Source organism: Felis catus, chromosome C1 (genome assembly GCF_018350175.1).
Source record: "Felis catus isolate Fca126 chromosome C1, F.catus_Fca126_mat1.0, whole genome shotgun sequence".
In the NCBI taxonomy this organism is placed as follows: domain Eukaryota; kingdom Metazoa; phylum Chordata; class Mammalia; order Carnivora; family Felidae; genus Felis; species Felis catus.
The window spans coordinates 166,009,526-166,025,826 of record NC_058375.1 but is presented as its reverse complement, the minus strand read 5'-3'; the positions used below and the strand labels follow the sequence as shown (position 1 = coordinate 166,025,826).

Here is a 16,301-nt window from a genome sequence, read left to right as displayed (position 1 = left end):
AGCCACCCAGGCGCCCCTGGCTTTCCTGGATTTCTAGTTTGCAGAAAGCAAATCATGGGATTCAGCCTCCATAATCATGTGAGCCAGTCCATCATAATAAATCTCTCTCTCTCTCTCTCTGGATGGATAGATGGATGGATACGGATATATTACTTTTTGGTTTTATTGGTTCTGTTTCTCTAGAAAATCCTAAATACAGCTCCTTGGGTTTTGGATTTGACATAGAACATGACCAACTTCTGATGTTAAATTCCTATAAAGATAAATATAAATATCTCTGTGGAACTTACAGTTTAGAGACTTTTAATCTTTGGAATTGGAATAACCCTTCTTTTGTTTGATCCTGTGGACCTCTATCTCCTAAAATAATAATATGCCAATTTTAACTTTTTTGAAGTGAGTGTTTTATTTTGGAAATTGCTTCAACCTATCTGATGATGCCTATTGATCACACAGTGAAAGTCTGTTTTAGGAGATGGAATGATTAGGAGACACACTTAAGAAACAGAAGTTCATTGGGTCAAGAGATTGGCTTCAAGTTCTGGGATGTTGGTAAGGGTGGGATGGAACCAGGAGCACATCAGAGGTTGTGCTTAGCAGATGACTGGAGGAGTTATGTGTCTGCTCTAGATCTCAGTTTCCACATGTGGAAAATGAAAGTGGAGTATTAGATGATCTCTACAGTTCCACCTAATGCTAAAATATAACAGCTCCCTTTGGAATAACAGAAGTTATCTTGTATGGAAGCCAATGAGTGATCAATAAATGCTAATTGACAATGGCAGTGATAAAGTAATGAATACTTGGATCAAAAAAGAAGCCCTTGTTCTTGAAAACTACAAATAGGAAGGCCCTTTTATATTTTCCATTCTCCAATGAGAGGCTACTTGGTCAATATATACAGCTTGGTAGAAAGAGAAGGGGTGGCTAGAGAGGGAGTCAACAGAGCATCTTTCTTGAACTGATTGACTTATCATCACAATATCATACCTTTTCAGGGTTAGTGCCCTTCAGGGTTCTGTTGACTGCAAATGTTGTTGTAGAATCTATTATAGACAGTTTTGATGGAATTAGCAGACTTACACAGAAAACGGCAGAATTACAGAAGATTCTTTGGAGCTATAGCATCCAGAATTTGATAAGGGGACTTCTTCAAGGTTCCATACTGGGCCAAATATTTTCTACTTGTCTCCCCATAGCTTATACAGATCCTTCTTTGTCCCTGCTATTCTCTGCCTAGAAAGGATAACCTATATGGATTCTATCAACAAGCTCTAGTACCCTCTAGCTCATAGTTGGGTCTGGTCATGCTAGGAGGGAGGGAAAATGAGTTCAAGGTATTTGAGGTCAACTTGAGCTGTTGATGTCCTTTGACAAGCTGTCACTACTCCTCTGAAGGCAGTTGCTACTATATAAGCCCCCTGTCCTTTGGGTCCTGGTGACCTTCCTCTTCCTTCTCCCATTAGGTCTGGGGGTGGTGACTTCTCTTTTGCTGCAAGTCCCAAGTTTATTCACTGTCCCAGTGGTTTGTCTATATTCTACCTTGGTAATCATTCTCCTTGTAAATTAACCCTCTTGAAATTACTTTGTGCTCTGTTTTTCTCTTGGGACCATGACTAATACACATACTATTCTACGAACTGAGAATGAAAAGGAAATGGCAACTGGGGCCACATCAACACACATCTTATCATGCAGCCCTCCATTGCAGCCTTCTGGACTACCTTACGAGTATTTTTGGTCACCTTCTCGCTTCTTTCCTCAACCATTGACTCCTTCATTGATCCCATAAATCAAGCAGGGAATAAGGCTGCAGCCAATTCAAAACCAAGCTTGATATGCTCAATTAATTAATTTTCCCACTCTTCCCAGTATTCTTTCTCTACTGCCACTCCTCTTGGCACTGTAGACCATGGAATCCTCAAAGGCAGAGGTTTTGTCTTAGTCTTTTGCCCCCAGAGCCTGGAATATGATAAATGCTAAGTAACTGCTTTTATAATGAAAACATAGAAGATAGAATTAAGGAGATGACTGCTTATTAAACCTTCTATTTCCAGACAGACCAGGACTGGTCTACTTCTCTTCCTTCTTTGAGGATGCTCAGTGCTTTTCTTACTTCCATGTACAACATTGCTGCTGTATTATAACCAGTCATGTGTTAGTAGATGGTTTTTGTTGTTGTTGTTTTATAAGTTTTATTGAGATATAATTCACATATCATATAATTCACCTATTTAAAGTTTACAATTCAGTGGACTTAAGTATAGTCACAGAATTTTGTAATCAGCACCACAATCAATTTTAGAACATTATTTTCATTATCTCAAAAAGAAACTATCCCGGTTAGTGGTCATCTGTTTCTTCTCTGTCTTCTCTCCCCTCACCTTCTGGCAACCACTAATCTACTTTCTATCTCTTTGGATTTGTTTATTGTGGACATTTCCTATAAATGAAATCACACAATATGTGGTCCTTTGTGAGTAGCTTCTTTCACTTTGCTTAACATTTTTAAGGTTCATCTAAGTTGTAGCATATCAGAACATGTATACTTCCTTATTATGGCCAAATAATACTCCATTTTATGGATATAACACATTTTATTTATCCATTCATCAGTTGATGGACAAAATTTGTTTTCACTGAATGTTGGTAAATGTTTAACAGCTAGGAATCTGGAAAAAAAAATCCTGATGTGTAGCACTTGTTGATTTCCATCATGTAAATAAGCCCTTCATGGCTGATTGCAAGCTACATAATGTCACTGAACATAGAGTTGGAAAGAGCTGCTAAAATAAAATAGGCTCTTGTGAGCCCCTGCAAGCCAGTTCCAGCATACTACCTTGACCATCTTTACTGATATTTCACTCAAGTTACCAGAGATGGGATCACATGCAGTGAGGTTTCCATACACTATTACTTTAGGATAATAACAATGATTATATAAAAGTAGTACAACAGCCAACATTTATTGAGCACTTCCTATGTATCAGGTACAGTGCTAATCATTTTTTAAAATTTAATTCCTGACCATCACTATTTCCTTAGTAGCCTGCATCTCCAAACTACCAATATTCTGTGCTTGATTCACTGTCTTCTTAATTACTCCAAATGCATCGCATCTCACAATTCTTGCATTTGCCTCCTCTACCTGGTACATTCTTTTCCCTAGATATCAACATAGCTCCTTGCCTCATTTCCACCAGATCTCCATTCAGGTGTCCCCTCCTCAGAAAGGTCTTTCCACTACCTCATCCCTTATCTAATCCTTTGCCAAGTTTTGTTTTTCTTCACAGCGCTTGGTGCCAATGTTCTCTTATTCTCTATATTTATTTTCCTATTTGTTTATTGGCTGTCTCCCCACCATAATGTCAGCTCCACGAAGACAGGGTCTTTGTTTTGTTTACTGTTGCATTTTAAATGCCAAGGCCATGTTCTTAATCATGCTGACTAAGCTGGGAAGTGTGGAATTTGTGCACAAGGGCCTCTCTTCCCCCTGTCTGTTCCTCCTGGTGCTATCAGAGGAATGTTTAGAGAACATTCTGCCCTAGTCCCTGCATCTCTGTTACTAGTCCAAATCCTGCCATAGATGAGACTCAGCTGACACAGATGGAAGACAATCCAGTGATGTGGCTAAGAGTGTGCCTTACTCTGGAGCCAAACTAAATGGATTTGCATCCCAGTTTTGGCACCCACTGTCTGTGCACCTTGGGTTTAATACCCAACTTCTCAGAGTTTTTCCATATTTAAAATGGGAGAAGATTCCCCATCTCATAAGTCTGTTTTGAGGATTAAATTAATCTCTTAATTTAAAGTGATTGGGGCACCTGGGTGGCTCAGTCAGATAAGTGTCTGACTTCGGCTTAGGTCATGATCTCACAGTTGTGAGTTTGAGCCCTACATCAGGCTCTGCACTGACACTGTGGGACCTGCTTGGGATTCTCTCTCTCCCTCTCTCTCTGCCCCTCCCTTGCTTGTACTCTCCCTCTCAAAAATAAACATTAAAAAAAAAATAAACTGATCAGTGCTGGGACATCTGGATGGCTCAATAGCATGCTGATCTCAGGGTCATAAGTTCAAGCTCCATGTTGGGTGTGGAGCCTACTTAAGAAAAAAATAATAAAGTGATCAATACATAGTAAGTGCTTGATACACCTTGTCTTCTTAGCTCTGAGGACATCTTCTGGCAGTAATCTTTACTTACCGTGTAAGTCACCCATATAAGCCTGCCATGTGGAAAACTGTAAAAAAATCACTACTTAGCTCTTTATTCTATTACCCTAATTGCTAGCATTCTGTAAGAGCACATCTAGATTGTCCTGCTGTCAGAGGGAACTGGATAGTTCCTAGTCTGCTTTTGCTTCTCACAAAAGAGGAGACCTCTGAGCATCAAGAAAGTGTAATCAGCCTGCCATTCTTTCCTGGGAAATCACCTGTATTTAACCACTAGGTTTAGAAAAGCCCCAAGGGAAACTTGATGTTATTCTCAGTCTAGCTAGCAGAGACAAGCCATATCTGGAACATCCCTGGGTCTGTAGAAAGAAAAGCCTCTCACAGAAGAGAAATCCTTGCCCACAAGACCTAGGATGTTGGGAGTAAAGGAAGCATTGGTGGCTTTGCCAGACTGAGTGGAGAAAGAAGGAAGAGATGGTAGGTCATTCGTGAAAAGAAGAGAAACCACCCAGTATGCAGGACTGGCTTGGAAAGAAGCCCCCTGAGGCCCTGAAGCCCACCTTGCTATGTGCCCCCTGCTAGGCAGGGTCCGCCTAATCCAAGGGGCTGTATTTTTACACCCTCCCTGCATGTACCACCTTTCTCCACTTCCTCAGTCAGGTCCATGAATTTGGTTAAAGTCGTAAGTCAGATGGGAAACTTCACTTGCTAATTTCGGGGAAATCCAGTTCCATTAATATTTACTGAACGCCCACAAGGAGCTGGGCAGTATTAGTGGGCAGTCCCAGGAATCCTAGGAACCAACAGTGCACAGTCGCATCCCAGGAAAATAATCTTCCCTGTCTCTGAGCATCCTCATTTCCTTGGAGTCAGCTTCTGGGTCTGATCCCTGCAAAACACCAACACTTTCCCTGTACTTGGGCTCCCACTGGGCTCCCCTGGGGCCTCCTGGAAACGCCGGGAGGATTAAGGGGTGGGGAATTGGGAGGGCTAGGGAGGTAAGGAAGGGAGGAGGGGGGAAGGAACAAGGTGCATTTCCCCCTTTAGTCGTGTTCCAATCAGGAGTCGGCCCTTTTCCCGGACTCCGATTCCGGCGGTCCAGAGAATATTCCAGGAACCGCCTGGCATCCTGGGCGGTGGAGTTTGGCTGGTCCGGGCGCCGGAGCCTCCCTCCTCCCACCTCTTCCCTCCCTCCGGGCTCCGTGCCTCACTCAGGGGCGTGTCCTGCCCTACCTCCCTTTCACAGTGGTCCACTCATCCGGTTACAGCGGCAGCGGCAGCAGCAGCAGCCTGAGCACGAACAGCGATAGCTCCGGGTTTCCAGACGGGAACTGTGGCCACGGCAACAGCTCAGTGGGGGGCACCTGTGCGAAGCAGGAGTAGCAGGGCGAGGGGGTGGGGTTCTTGCCAGCCACTCTCTGAGCCCGAAGGAAGGGGCACCTCCCAGCTGAGATTCCAGTGCTCAGCAGAATCTCTCACCGAACTGGGAACACTGGTGGGGACAGACATGTGCTGGACCAGCTAGAGGGCTGGGGTAGGTGAACATTAGGTCCAAGCGTAGAGTGGCAGTGAAGCTGTGTCTGGGACCATGACGGCCTCACACCTGGACTTTGGGGAAGTGGAAACTTTCCTGGACAGACACCCAGAGTTATTTGAAGATTACCTGATGCGGAAGGGGAAGCAGGAGATGGTGGAGAAGTGGCTGCAGAGACACAGTGAGAGTCAGGGGGCTGTAGGCCCGAGGCCCGCAGTGGCCAGCACCAACAGCTTGGCTCACAGCGGTGGCAGACGCAGCGGCAGTGTTGGTGGTGGCCCTGGACCAAATAGCTCTGCCAACAGCCAGCCCACTCTGGGCGGCGGGGACTGTGGTGGGGTTCCCCTGAGTCCCAGCTGGGCCAGTGGCAGCGGGGGCGACGGGAGCCTGCAGCGGAGAGCTTCTCAGAAAGAGCTAAGGAAGAGTTTTGCTCGCTCCAAGGCCATCCACGTGAACAGGACCTACGATGAACAGGTGACCTCCCGGGCCCAGGAGCCCCTGAGCAGTGTGCGGCGGAGGGCACTTCTCCGGAAGGCCAGCTCCCTGCCCCCCACCACAGCCCACATTCTCAGTGCCCTGCTGGAATCCAGGGTGAATCTGCCTCAGTACCCCCCTACGGCCATGGACTACAAGTGCCACCTCAAAAAGCATAACGAGCGTCAGTTCTTCCTGGAACTGGTCAAGGATATCTCCAATGACCTTGACCTTACCAGCCTCAGCTACAAGATCCTCATCTTTGTCTGCCTCATGGTGGACGCTGACCGCTGCTCTCTCTTCCTGGTGGAAGGGGCAGCTGCTGGCAAGAAGAGCTTGGTCTCCAAATTCTTTGATGTGCATGCAGGAACCCCACTGCTGCCCTGCAGCAGCACAGAGAACTCAAACGAAGTGCAGGTCCCCTGGGGCAAAGGCATTATTGGCTATGTCGGGGAGCATGGAGAAACGGTCAACATTCCTGATGCCTACCAGGTAGGACTTTGCATTGTCCCCCTTCCAGAGCCCCACTGGCTTGGAAGCTAAACCTTCTGTTACCCCTTGGCATCCAGGAACACATTAATTTAGACTCTTTACAGCACTAATCTTGCTACTTTTAAATTCCTTCTGAGTTTAGACCAGTTAGAATGTTACTACACCATCGTTGATATAAAGGTCTTTTCCTAACCCACAGGGCTTGTAAACATTTCATATATCACAAGGACTACATTTTGCAGTCAGTAATATCACATGTTTCTCTGTCAAGATTCCTTGCCCTTAAGAATATCAGTGTATGGTTTTAGAACGGATTTGTGAGGTGCTAGGAAAAAGTGTCTACTCCAGAATAGTAGTGTTAGTCTGAAGAAAATGGCATGTTGGTGTCTCTGATGTCTTTTGGGACTGTGATAAATTTCATTCTCTTTCAGGGTTGGACAGGGAACAGAGTACTGAACTACTTTCACATCCCTTTACCTAGCTTAAAGTTGCATGCATTTCAAGGTAGGGAGGAAGAGGAAAAGAGGAAGAAAATCAGGGGAAGAATGGGCCTCTGGCTTATTTGTGGCTTTTTAATTGTTTCTGTTACTGAGTTTAGAGAGGCTGGACAAAATAGAGGGATTATTTATCTTTGGGTTTGAATACAGCATTATCTGCAGCCAGCTTTTGACAGGACTGAACAAGTAGGCTTTTAGTTTGTGAAATGAACAAAAATTGATAATTTTTTAGCAATTCCAAAGGCAGTCAGCAGGGTACACATGCTAGTTTCAAGTGGAAAAGGAAACACAACATGCTGTTTGCTGGTATTTCTAAGCGTTTCATTTTCATAGTGATTTGAACATGATACTAGGTACCAGATCTGAAAGCTAGTCAGTTCTGATTCTTCAGTATCTACTCACTGAACGTGATAAACTGGATGTACTTTCTATGAGACTTTTCGGGGTTCATAAGAATTGAAAGTTCTTAGCCTTGGTTATGAAAATTTTGTGGTCATTTGATGAGCACGTCTTCCAGCGTCTAATAGAGCCACCTGTTTCTCGAGAGTTTGGTTGCTGTTGATCAGAATAGCAAAAGTGGTGGGAGGGGCACTGAGGGTAAAACTTTCTTTATTTTATCTGAAAGTTGACCATTTTACATAGAAAATTGACTAGCTTGTACTAAAACCGAGTTTCACATTTTTTGTGATGTCTGTCAGTATAACACTTTCATAGTAAGGGATGCCAGTCAAAATAACCATTTTCATTCACCTTTTGTTATTGATTAGGTGTGTTATTCATTATATCCTTCTTGAAGAGATAGTTTTAGGTCAAGCAACCAATGAATGATCTTTCGCAAGTGTCTGTTTCTCTGTAATCTTGGAAAGCCATAGAAAGAAGTGAAAACATTTAACAATCTTTATGGTGAAGATTCTGTAAGAAGTTGAACAATCACAGTCTTTTGTTTCCCATTACTTCCACATTCTTCTTGTGAGCTTGGGCTAAAAAAAAAAGAAAAAAGAAAAAAATCCCTTCCTAGTTGGATGACACTTGTTAGAGCTTGGAATTGCAGTCTATTCTCTTCATTGCCTTTACTTTTCTTATTCTTCCCCAGTTGATATTTTCCCATTTCTGTAGCTTTTATTTCTTGCTCTCCTTCAACTCCCAACTTGTATTTAAGACTGTTCACATAACTGCCTTTTCTTCAGGAGCAGAATTCCAGCTTCCTCAGCAGTTTACTTGTCTTCCTGCTGCCTAGAATTGTGGCTAGAGGTGTTGTCAGAGTTACAGAAAACCAGATTTTCAACAGCTGATATTTCTTCTGGGCCCTACTTGTACTCTGAAGGCAGAGTGTAAAGCAAAGTTGCCTTTGATATTTGGAAGCTGACAGTGGGAAAGTCCCCAGGGTGGGAGCGATAGCTGTAAAGAGGACCAGGTTGTTGGGAGGACTGGCAAAGGGAACATAAGGGAAGGTATTATATAGGCTGAGTTGGAGATCTGGGTTATGCCTGGTCTTCATTTCATCCTGGACAGAGAGTTTCTCTTTTATTTCACCATTGGCTTCTACTGTATATTTCTGTATTTTTAACCTGGTGTGTTTTTTCATTTTTTAATGCCACTTTTCTTCAGAAAAACTACTTTTTTTTTTTTTTTTTTGCTTTATTATGATACACTACAGTCACCATTAGTGTGGGAGAATTTCTTTTTTTTTTTTAATGTTTATTTATTTATTTTGAGGGAGAGGGGCACACACAGAGAGAGAGAGGGAGAGAGAGAGAGGGAGGGAGAATCCTAAGCAGGCTCTACAGCTGTCAGCATGGAGCTGGATGCTGGGCTTGATCTCACAACTGGGAGATGATGACCTGAGCCAAAATCAAGAGTCAGACACTCAACCAACTGAGCCACCCAGGTGCCCCTTTGGGAGAACTTCTTACTCTGAGTCTCAGTTTTCTTACCTGCAAAATGGGAATAAGAACATGTATGTGACAAAGATAATTATTTGGAAAATAAAATGAATATTGCATTACAGCCCCTAAAACAGTACCTGCCACATTGCAATTACTCAGGAAATGGTATCAATTTATGATGATAATGATGACACAAGTCTACTGGAATTCTTTTTCTTTATCTCATTTTCAGTTGTTTTTCTCCTTATCTGGGACTGAGATGTGGACTCAGCACATTTTGACCAACCTACTCTTTCCCTGAGCCATGTTCTATTCTTAAATTAAGTATTTTAGAACTGTCTTTACATTTGAGGAATATAGAAATATCTACCCTTCTACCCACTACTGACGATTTCTCTAAATGTGATTGATAACACATGATTGACCCTATCCTATCCTATCAAGAGTATTATACTTTGTGCCTTTAAGGAACTCACACTATATAGATTTTTTATGGAGTTGTATTAATGTTGCCTCCTTCCTACATTTTAGCATTTTTCCCCATCCTTTCCATTTCTGACTCTTACAGATTTTTCTATGAATGGAAACTGACAACCTTTCAAATGCATGTTCTTTTATCATGATGTTGTTGTAATTCTGATAATATATGAACATTCTGAAGTTTCTTTGTAAAAATATAACCATTCCCTCTGATATTTTATTACCTAGTATGTTTTTAAGGTGTTTCTTGCTCAGATTCAACTAGTGTTCTTTTTATTTTTCAGGAGGTAAAAATTTTTTATCATACAGAGTTTAAAAACTTAATCATTTGAAAATTAGACTGATGATCCTCTTGGGTTCACAATATGGGTGAGAGAAAGGCATTAAAGATACTAATGAAATCATGATAATAAGCATAGAATTCTGGAGTCAAGAATAGACTAATGAAAACTAACGTTGAATAAAAGTTTTGACAGCAAAAATACCCTCCTTAGTTTATTTCATTATTTTTCATTACTTCTTCAATTAGTCCTAAAAAAAAGACTTGGGGCACTGGGATGGCTCAGTTGGTTGAGCGTCTGACTCTGGATTTTGGCTCAGGTCATGATCTCATGGTTTGTGAGATCGAGCCCTGCGTTGGGCTCCATGCTAACAGTGCAGAGCCTGCTTGGGATTCTCTCTTTCCCTGTCTTCCTCTGTCCTTCCCCCACTCTCTGTGTGTCTCTCAATAAATAAATAAATAAATAAATAAATAAATAAATAAACAAACATTTAGAAAAACAGACTTGAAATTAGAAGAAAAAATTGCAAGTGGAAAAAAATTCATTTTAAGTATCCAGTATGGATCATAGTGACTACAATTTACCTTTTTTCCCTGACAGTTATAAGTTATTAAACAGCCCACTTTAATATAGTAATGAAAAACTTGCCCTCAAGAGGTTGAAAATAAGAGCACTCAAGTAACAGGTGTTCTCTTTGAGATTATTCTAAGCATTCAGAATATAGCACTTTAAACATTAATAAAAAGTGTGAGATGATATTTTTGTTGGTGTTGATAATGATGATACAGGTGTTTGATGGGCTTTGGATCTGAAAAGCAGCCAGGATGTTTTGTTAGGTGAACTGGGAGGAGGAAAGGGGATGACGCAGCAGGGTTACAGGTGTGCCAGGCTTTCAGAAAACCTGATCTGTTTACACAACAGATTTACTTATTTGTTAGTTCCAGCAAACATACACTGAGCTCCATTATACCTAAAGCCTGGGTAGGGGGACTGCGAGCATACAGAGGTGAGAGAACATGTTTTTTGCCCTCCCAATGCTTATAGTTGAGAGGCATATACTATACGCAAATAAATACCAAGCACTATACTTAATAAATGTTACAAACTAAATGACTAGTCTCAGTAGACAATGCATTCACATTATGATTGGGCTCATGATGGAAGACTTCATGGAGGAGATGCCATTCAAGCTGAAAAAGGGGTTAGATTTCACCATTGGAGACGGTTGTGGGTTTGGCCGGAGTGATCCAGGTGTAGCAAAATGGCATCAGAGACACAGTAATGAGCGAGCACAAAATGTGTACAGGGGACAGTGAGTGCTTTAATTTGGACAAAGTATTGCCCATGCTGTAGATTGAATATGCAAAAGTAGCATGAGGGTAAAAGAAGAAAGAACCTTGAATGCCTGACTAAAGAATTTGAATTTCATTAACAGTCGGTTAGTCAGTGACTAACAGTTACAGGGAGCCCTTAAAGACATTTTAGTAGGATCAGAGTGGTGTTTTTGGTAACTTGGTGTCAGTGGCTGAATGGAATGAACAGGGGGAGGCTCAAAGCTGTGGGGTGCCTGGGTGGCTCAATCGGTTAAGCGGTTAAGCGTCTGACTCTTGATTTCGGCTTAGGTCATGATCTTGCAGTTTGTGGGATCAAGCCTCACTGTGGTATTAGTGTAGAGCCTGCTTGGGATTTTCTCTCACCCTCTCTTTCTGCTCCTCCCCTGCTCTTGCTCTCTAGGAAAAAAATAATAATAATTAGGAGTCTATTATGATGGTCTAGTAGAGCCATGATGAACAGCTGAACTAAAGCAGGAACCGTGGGAATGGGCAGCAGGGGACAGATGGAAGATGTTCTGCAAGTGTGGATTTGGGCTAGAAGGGAGGGAGTTGATGATAACCTGGGTGATGTGGAGAAGCTTAACTCTGTTATCAGTAACAGGAAAAAAAGCTTGGTGAGTAAAGATTCTAAGTAGAGGCAGCTACATAATTTGTGGAGTGTGGTGCAAAGTGGTAGGTAAAGCAGGAGCCTGGTTGGAGGTGGAGAAGTTAATCTTCTCTTCTAAAGGACCTGCTGCTTTATCCCACAGCAGCCATGCAACCCCCTAGTGATTTCAAGCTCCATGTTGAAAAACCCTGTACCTGGATTGGGGGTAGGTAAGAGCTCTTCATTGAGTTGCCTGCCACTTGGTCATAATGCTGCCAGCTTTGGGTGGGGATGACCACAGCCTTGCTCCTCCCAATGTGGCATGGGGCGTGCACCTGACCCTCCCCATGCTCCCACCCAGACCCCAACCAGGAGCAGAGGGCAGTTGTAGGGCATGGCAGATGTAGGGTGTGGGCTCCTCACTCAACTAATGTGACCTGGTTGTAACCCCTGGTCTCAAGGGAGGGGTGAGTAGGTGGTAGGCGGTAGGCCAGATGAGGCCCGGGACATACAGAGCATGGATATATGACCAAGCACCAGTCCTGGGAAGGCAGTGGGAGGGAAGACTGAGTGTGAGCCAAGACTCCAAGGTCTGAGCTCATATGCCACTGTTCCATTGGACTTCAGTTAGCACAAATTCAAAGGTAAAGATTAAGAGTTTCGTACAGCACAGCATTAAACCTGAAGCCGGGGGCCCGTGTGCAACTGCGCCAGTCACATGTCCATGAAACTGGTCCTGAGTCGGAGTCATTTTGAGTATTAGGTGGAGAAGTTGAATTTTATTCCAGCTAGTGTCTACTGCTTCCTTTCAGCTCCATCCTAATTAAATTATGTGCCGTTTTCATTGCCTGGATTGTGCTTTTCTATTTCCGTGCTTTTCATCGTTTCTGCCAGGACTACTCTCTCCATATTTTGTCATTCAACTCTTGCTGTGCTTTCTCATAACATAAGAAGGGAGAGCTGATTGCTTATCCTTGAAGAGAAGAGATGGAAAACAAATAAAGATTATACACAAAGTTCTATTTAAGAATGCATTCTACTGTATGGGTATATTTGTTATATATATATATATATATATATATATATATATATATATATATATATATGTATATATACATATAATGTTAAATAAGAATATAAATAATGATTTTTTAAAATTCACTTTCATTGAATTTCATTTTAGAATAATCTCCACTGAAATAACTACATTTAAATGTGTTTGGCTTCAGAAGGGATTAATTTCATGTGTCTGGAAAACTCAGTGAGGAATATGCTTCCTTCCCTGATGAGCCAGTGCTGACAGACATGGGTCTATGGTCCTGTGATTAAATTGCTGAGATTTGCTTAAAAGGCAGATGTTGATCCCACCCCACCACTAGTCTTAAAAGGAGTTTTATGAATTCTTATTTCAGCCTTGCACAGTGTTTTAAAAATTCCCCTAAGCCCACAAACATGTTCACTAGCCCAGAACCAGAATTGATTTTGCTCTTGAAGCAGGAAACATTTGCTGTTTCAGCCCCTTTTCCTGACAGACACATGATCATGATAAACAGAGTGACAAATTGCATTTGCTGCTCTTACATGAGGATAGATTACAGAGAAGTACAGTTCCTACAGAATCATGGGGAGGTAATTTAAGGTTAACTTAATTTTTTTCCCAGCCCATAAGCTAAATGTTTACTAATCTGACCAATTTATTTTGGTTCCTGAGGTTTGGGTCACCTGTTTATTTACAAGGCTGGCTTAATTTGGAAGTTAGTGTTCCATGTTTAATATAGTGTTGAAAAGTCATATGAAGCTTTCCTCTGAAATAGCTTTGAGTTGTTTTACAGGAAAGTCAATAAGATCCTTGATGTCCACTACTTGCTACTTTAGTTACTTATTTTAAGGGTGGTGTTTTGCAGTATAACCACATTCTTTTGGAAAGTGGAATTGGAATCATAAAAGAAGCTGTTTAGTCATAAGAGAGTGGGTTGGGCTTCTAATATTTTAGGAGAAACTTTGGTTCCTGGGAATTTATAGGCATTCAGGCTAAATTTATTTTTATTTATTTTGGGGATTAAAATAGTAAAGAAGGTTTTCTGGTATTAAAAAAGGTGTATTTTCTATAATTCCAATGGTTTCTTATTAATTGGTTGGTTTCAGCGACTGAACAGTGTGGTTTATACGTTAATGATAAATTATATTTCCTATCATAAAATATAGCTTTAGGCTGTTGCAAATTTAGTACAAGAAATCTTTGTTATTTAAATGAAAAAAATGAGGAACCTTTGAGCTTTTTAAGGGTGTCAGATTTTAAGAATTTAAACATAATGATAGAAGGGAAAGGGATGCTCTTCTGTGGATTAACAATAACTCTATTATTAATGGAGCACTAATTATGAGCCAGGCATTAGGTCATTAGCAAGCATTGTCTCTTTGACACCTCTCAACAATCCCCAGAGGTAGCTATTACCAACACCATTTTACAAAAGGAGAAACTGAGGCTTGAAAGAGTTGAGTAGTTTGCTCAAAGTTACCCAGCTGGCAAATGTGAGAGCTAGGGTTCAAATGGAGATCTTTGGAGAGCCTTATGCCCACCCACCACCCCTCCATGTGACCTCTACAGACCACTAACTGTTATATGCACACTCACATCTGTCCCTTTGCCTTCTCCTTTTCTCTGTCAGTTGAAGTCTCTCAGCCCTCTAGGCCCCTCTTCACGAAGCTCTTGCTAATCCCTGCCCCATCCCACCCAAACTGACATGATTTCTCCCTCCTTTGATCTTCTGTAATGCTTTAATGTGCTTCTTTCTATTTTCATACTATTAGAACCATTTGGATACCATGTGACGTCTTGACTGTGAACTCCTCAAGATCAAGATCATAACTTCTTCATTTCACATTTGCTATGGTAGATCACATAGGGATTAATGCAAATCTGTTCAACTGAGTAATTATACCCTTCATGTGGTCAGTTCAACCACCTCTAAGCACAGAGTTCAGCCTGTGCAGGCCATATATATAGCTAAACCAGGAGTACATCCTCTGAGCACATCTTTTACTCTTTAGACCTTGTTTTGTAGATTTTTAAAAAATAAGGCTTGTGAAGCCCAGATAACTGGTTAATTATTTGAATTGCTTGTCTGCATTAATCAAATCTTCATATTAATTGCTGCACCCCTGTCTCCCCACCCTCTTTGTTTTTGTTTGTTCATTTTCAAAATTTTACCTTATTCCATGTGGAAACTATGGAGAAAGCAGACTGCCACTAACCAAACACTTAAACTAGCAACAGCCCACTGCCAGCTTCTTCTAGGCAAAAGCAGAGGATGGAGCATGACTGTTCTGGCTAACTGAATTTTCTAGTTTTCTCATGATTACCCCATTGATGCAGTGTAACTTCTTGAAGATAAAACACTCCTTCCAGCATAAGGTCTTGCAAGTGTTAGAATTTTTCTCTGAAGATCTTTTCAGACATGAGAGATTACATTGACCAACCTTGCAATTATTTATTTTTCAGGAACATTGCACTTTCAAGTTTATTGATTACATTTCTTATGTTTCACATACTCTCAAAAGATCTCAAAAAATTCAGTTTCTGAGATGGTTACATTTATGAACTGCTCATTCCAAGATGTAGCTATTAGATGTCCATGTGGCATGTCCAAGTGAGAGCCATCTCTTTCCCTTCTGTTCCCTGTAGTTATCCCCTGTAAGCGAGGCTGGTTGCTACACCTCTCCCCCATGCCTCCTCCCAGCTGAAGTGATGAGGTCTCTAATGGTAAACAATACAACTACTCTCGTTATGTAGAAATGAACCTACATCTGAAGGGGGTGCAACTACCAGAACCTGAGAGAGAGTTAAAGCTATGGGAGAGGGGCTGCCCAGCCAGAGCTATGGCCTGAGGGAGAGGAACTCAGCCACTGATGAACATGACCTGGATGAGAGGGAGCCAGGAAATGTTACCCTCTTCACACCCTCTTCTCCTGTCAATGTCACTCATTGGTTGAACCCAGGGTTGGTTGAAACCAAGAAGGCAAAGGAAGCCTTCCCTGGCAAAGCAGTTCATTGGAGTCAGCCTCCTGGCACAGAACAGAGTAGCGCAGAGCAAGAGCATTTGGAGAGCCAAATGGGGACTATCCAGAGTCACCAGGATATTAGTTTACTCACCAGTAATGTAAGTGTGTGTAGAGACCAAGTCAAGTAGGAATATCCATCTCTATTTGAACACTGAATTTCACCAGTATATAGAAAATGGTGATTGAAATCTGTTGGAAATGAGTTCAGAATGCCATATTGGTATTTGACTGTCTTGTTCTGTCCAAGTAATTTTGTTTATTCCCAATATGCTATTTTCCAGAAGAAACTCCATAGGAGACAGCCTGGACCAAACACACCTCTAACAGGAAAGAGAGACACTGGCCTAGTTGATGGGACTTTTCCCCATAAACAATCTGATGAGGCCCATTTATTTGAGAATTGAACTCATCAATTACTAATCATCTTGTGGAAACTGTGAAAGCCATCAGCCTGTAATAGAACATGCTCTAGACTTCGAGATAGGAATCTTGGGTTCTATTCCCA

The 16,301-nt window shown here is 41.8% G+C and overlaps 1 protein-coding gene across 5 annotated transcripts in view; it reads left to right on the top strand.

Moving 5' to 3' along the window:
* Nucleotides 1-16,301, top strand: part of PDE11A (phosphodiesterase 11A) — a 404,325-nt gene that overhangs the window by 30,868 nt on the left and 357,156 nt on the right. The window contains exon 1 of one of the 5 annotated variants that reach the window (XM_045033995.1): nucleotides 5,185-6,670. The exons of 1 other annotated variant lie outside the window; for it this stretch is intronic. In XM_045033995.1, the coding sequence (XP_044889930.1) occupies nucleotides 5,759-6,670 (912 nt within the window). In that variant the 5' untranslated portion in view covers nucleotides 5,185-5,758. Of the gene's footprint in view, nucleotides 1-5,184; nucleotides 6,671-16,301 lie in introns of those variants that run through there. 3 more of the 5 variants (XR_006583348.1, XM_045033994.1, XM_003990898.6) reach the window with 3 other exon arrangements.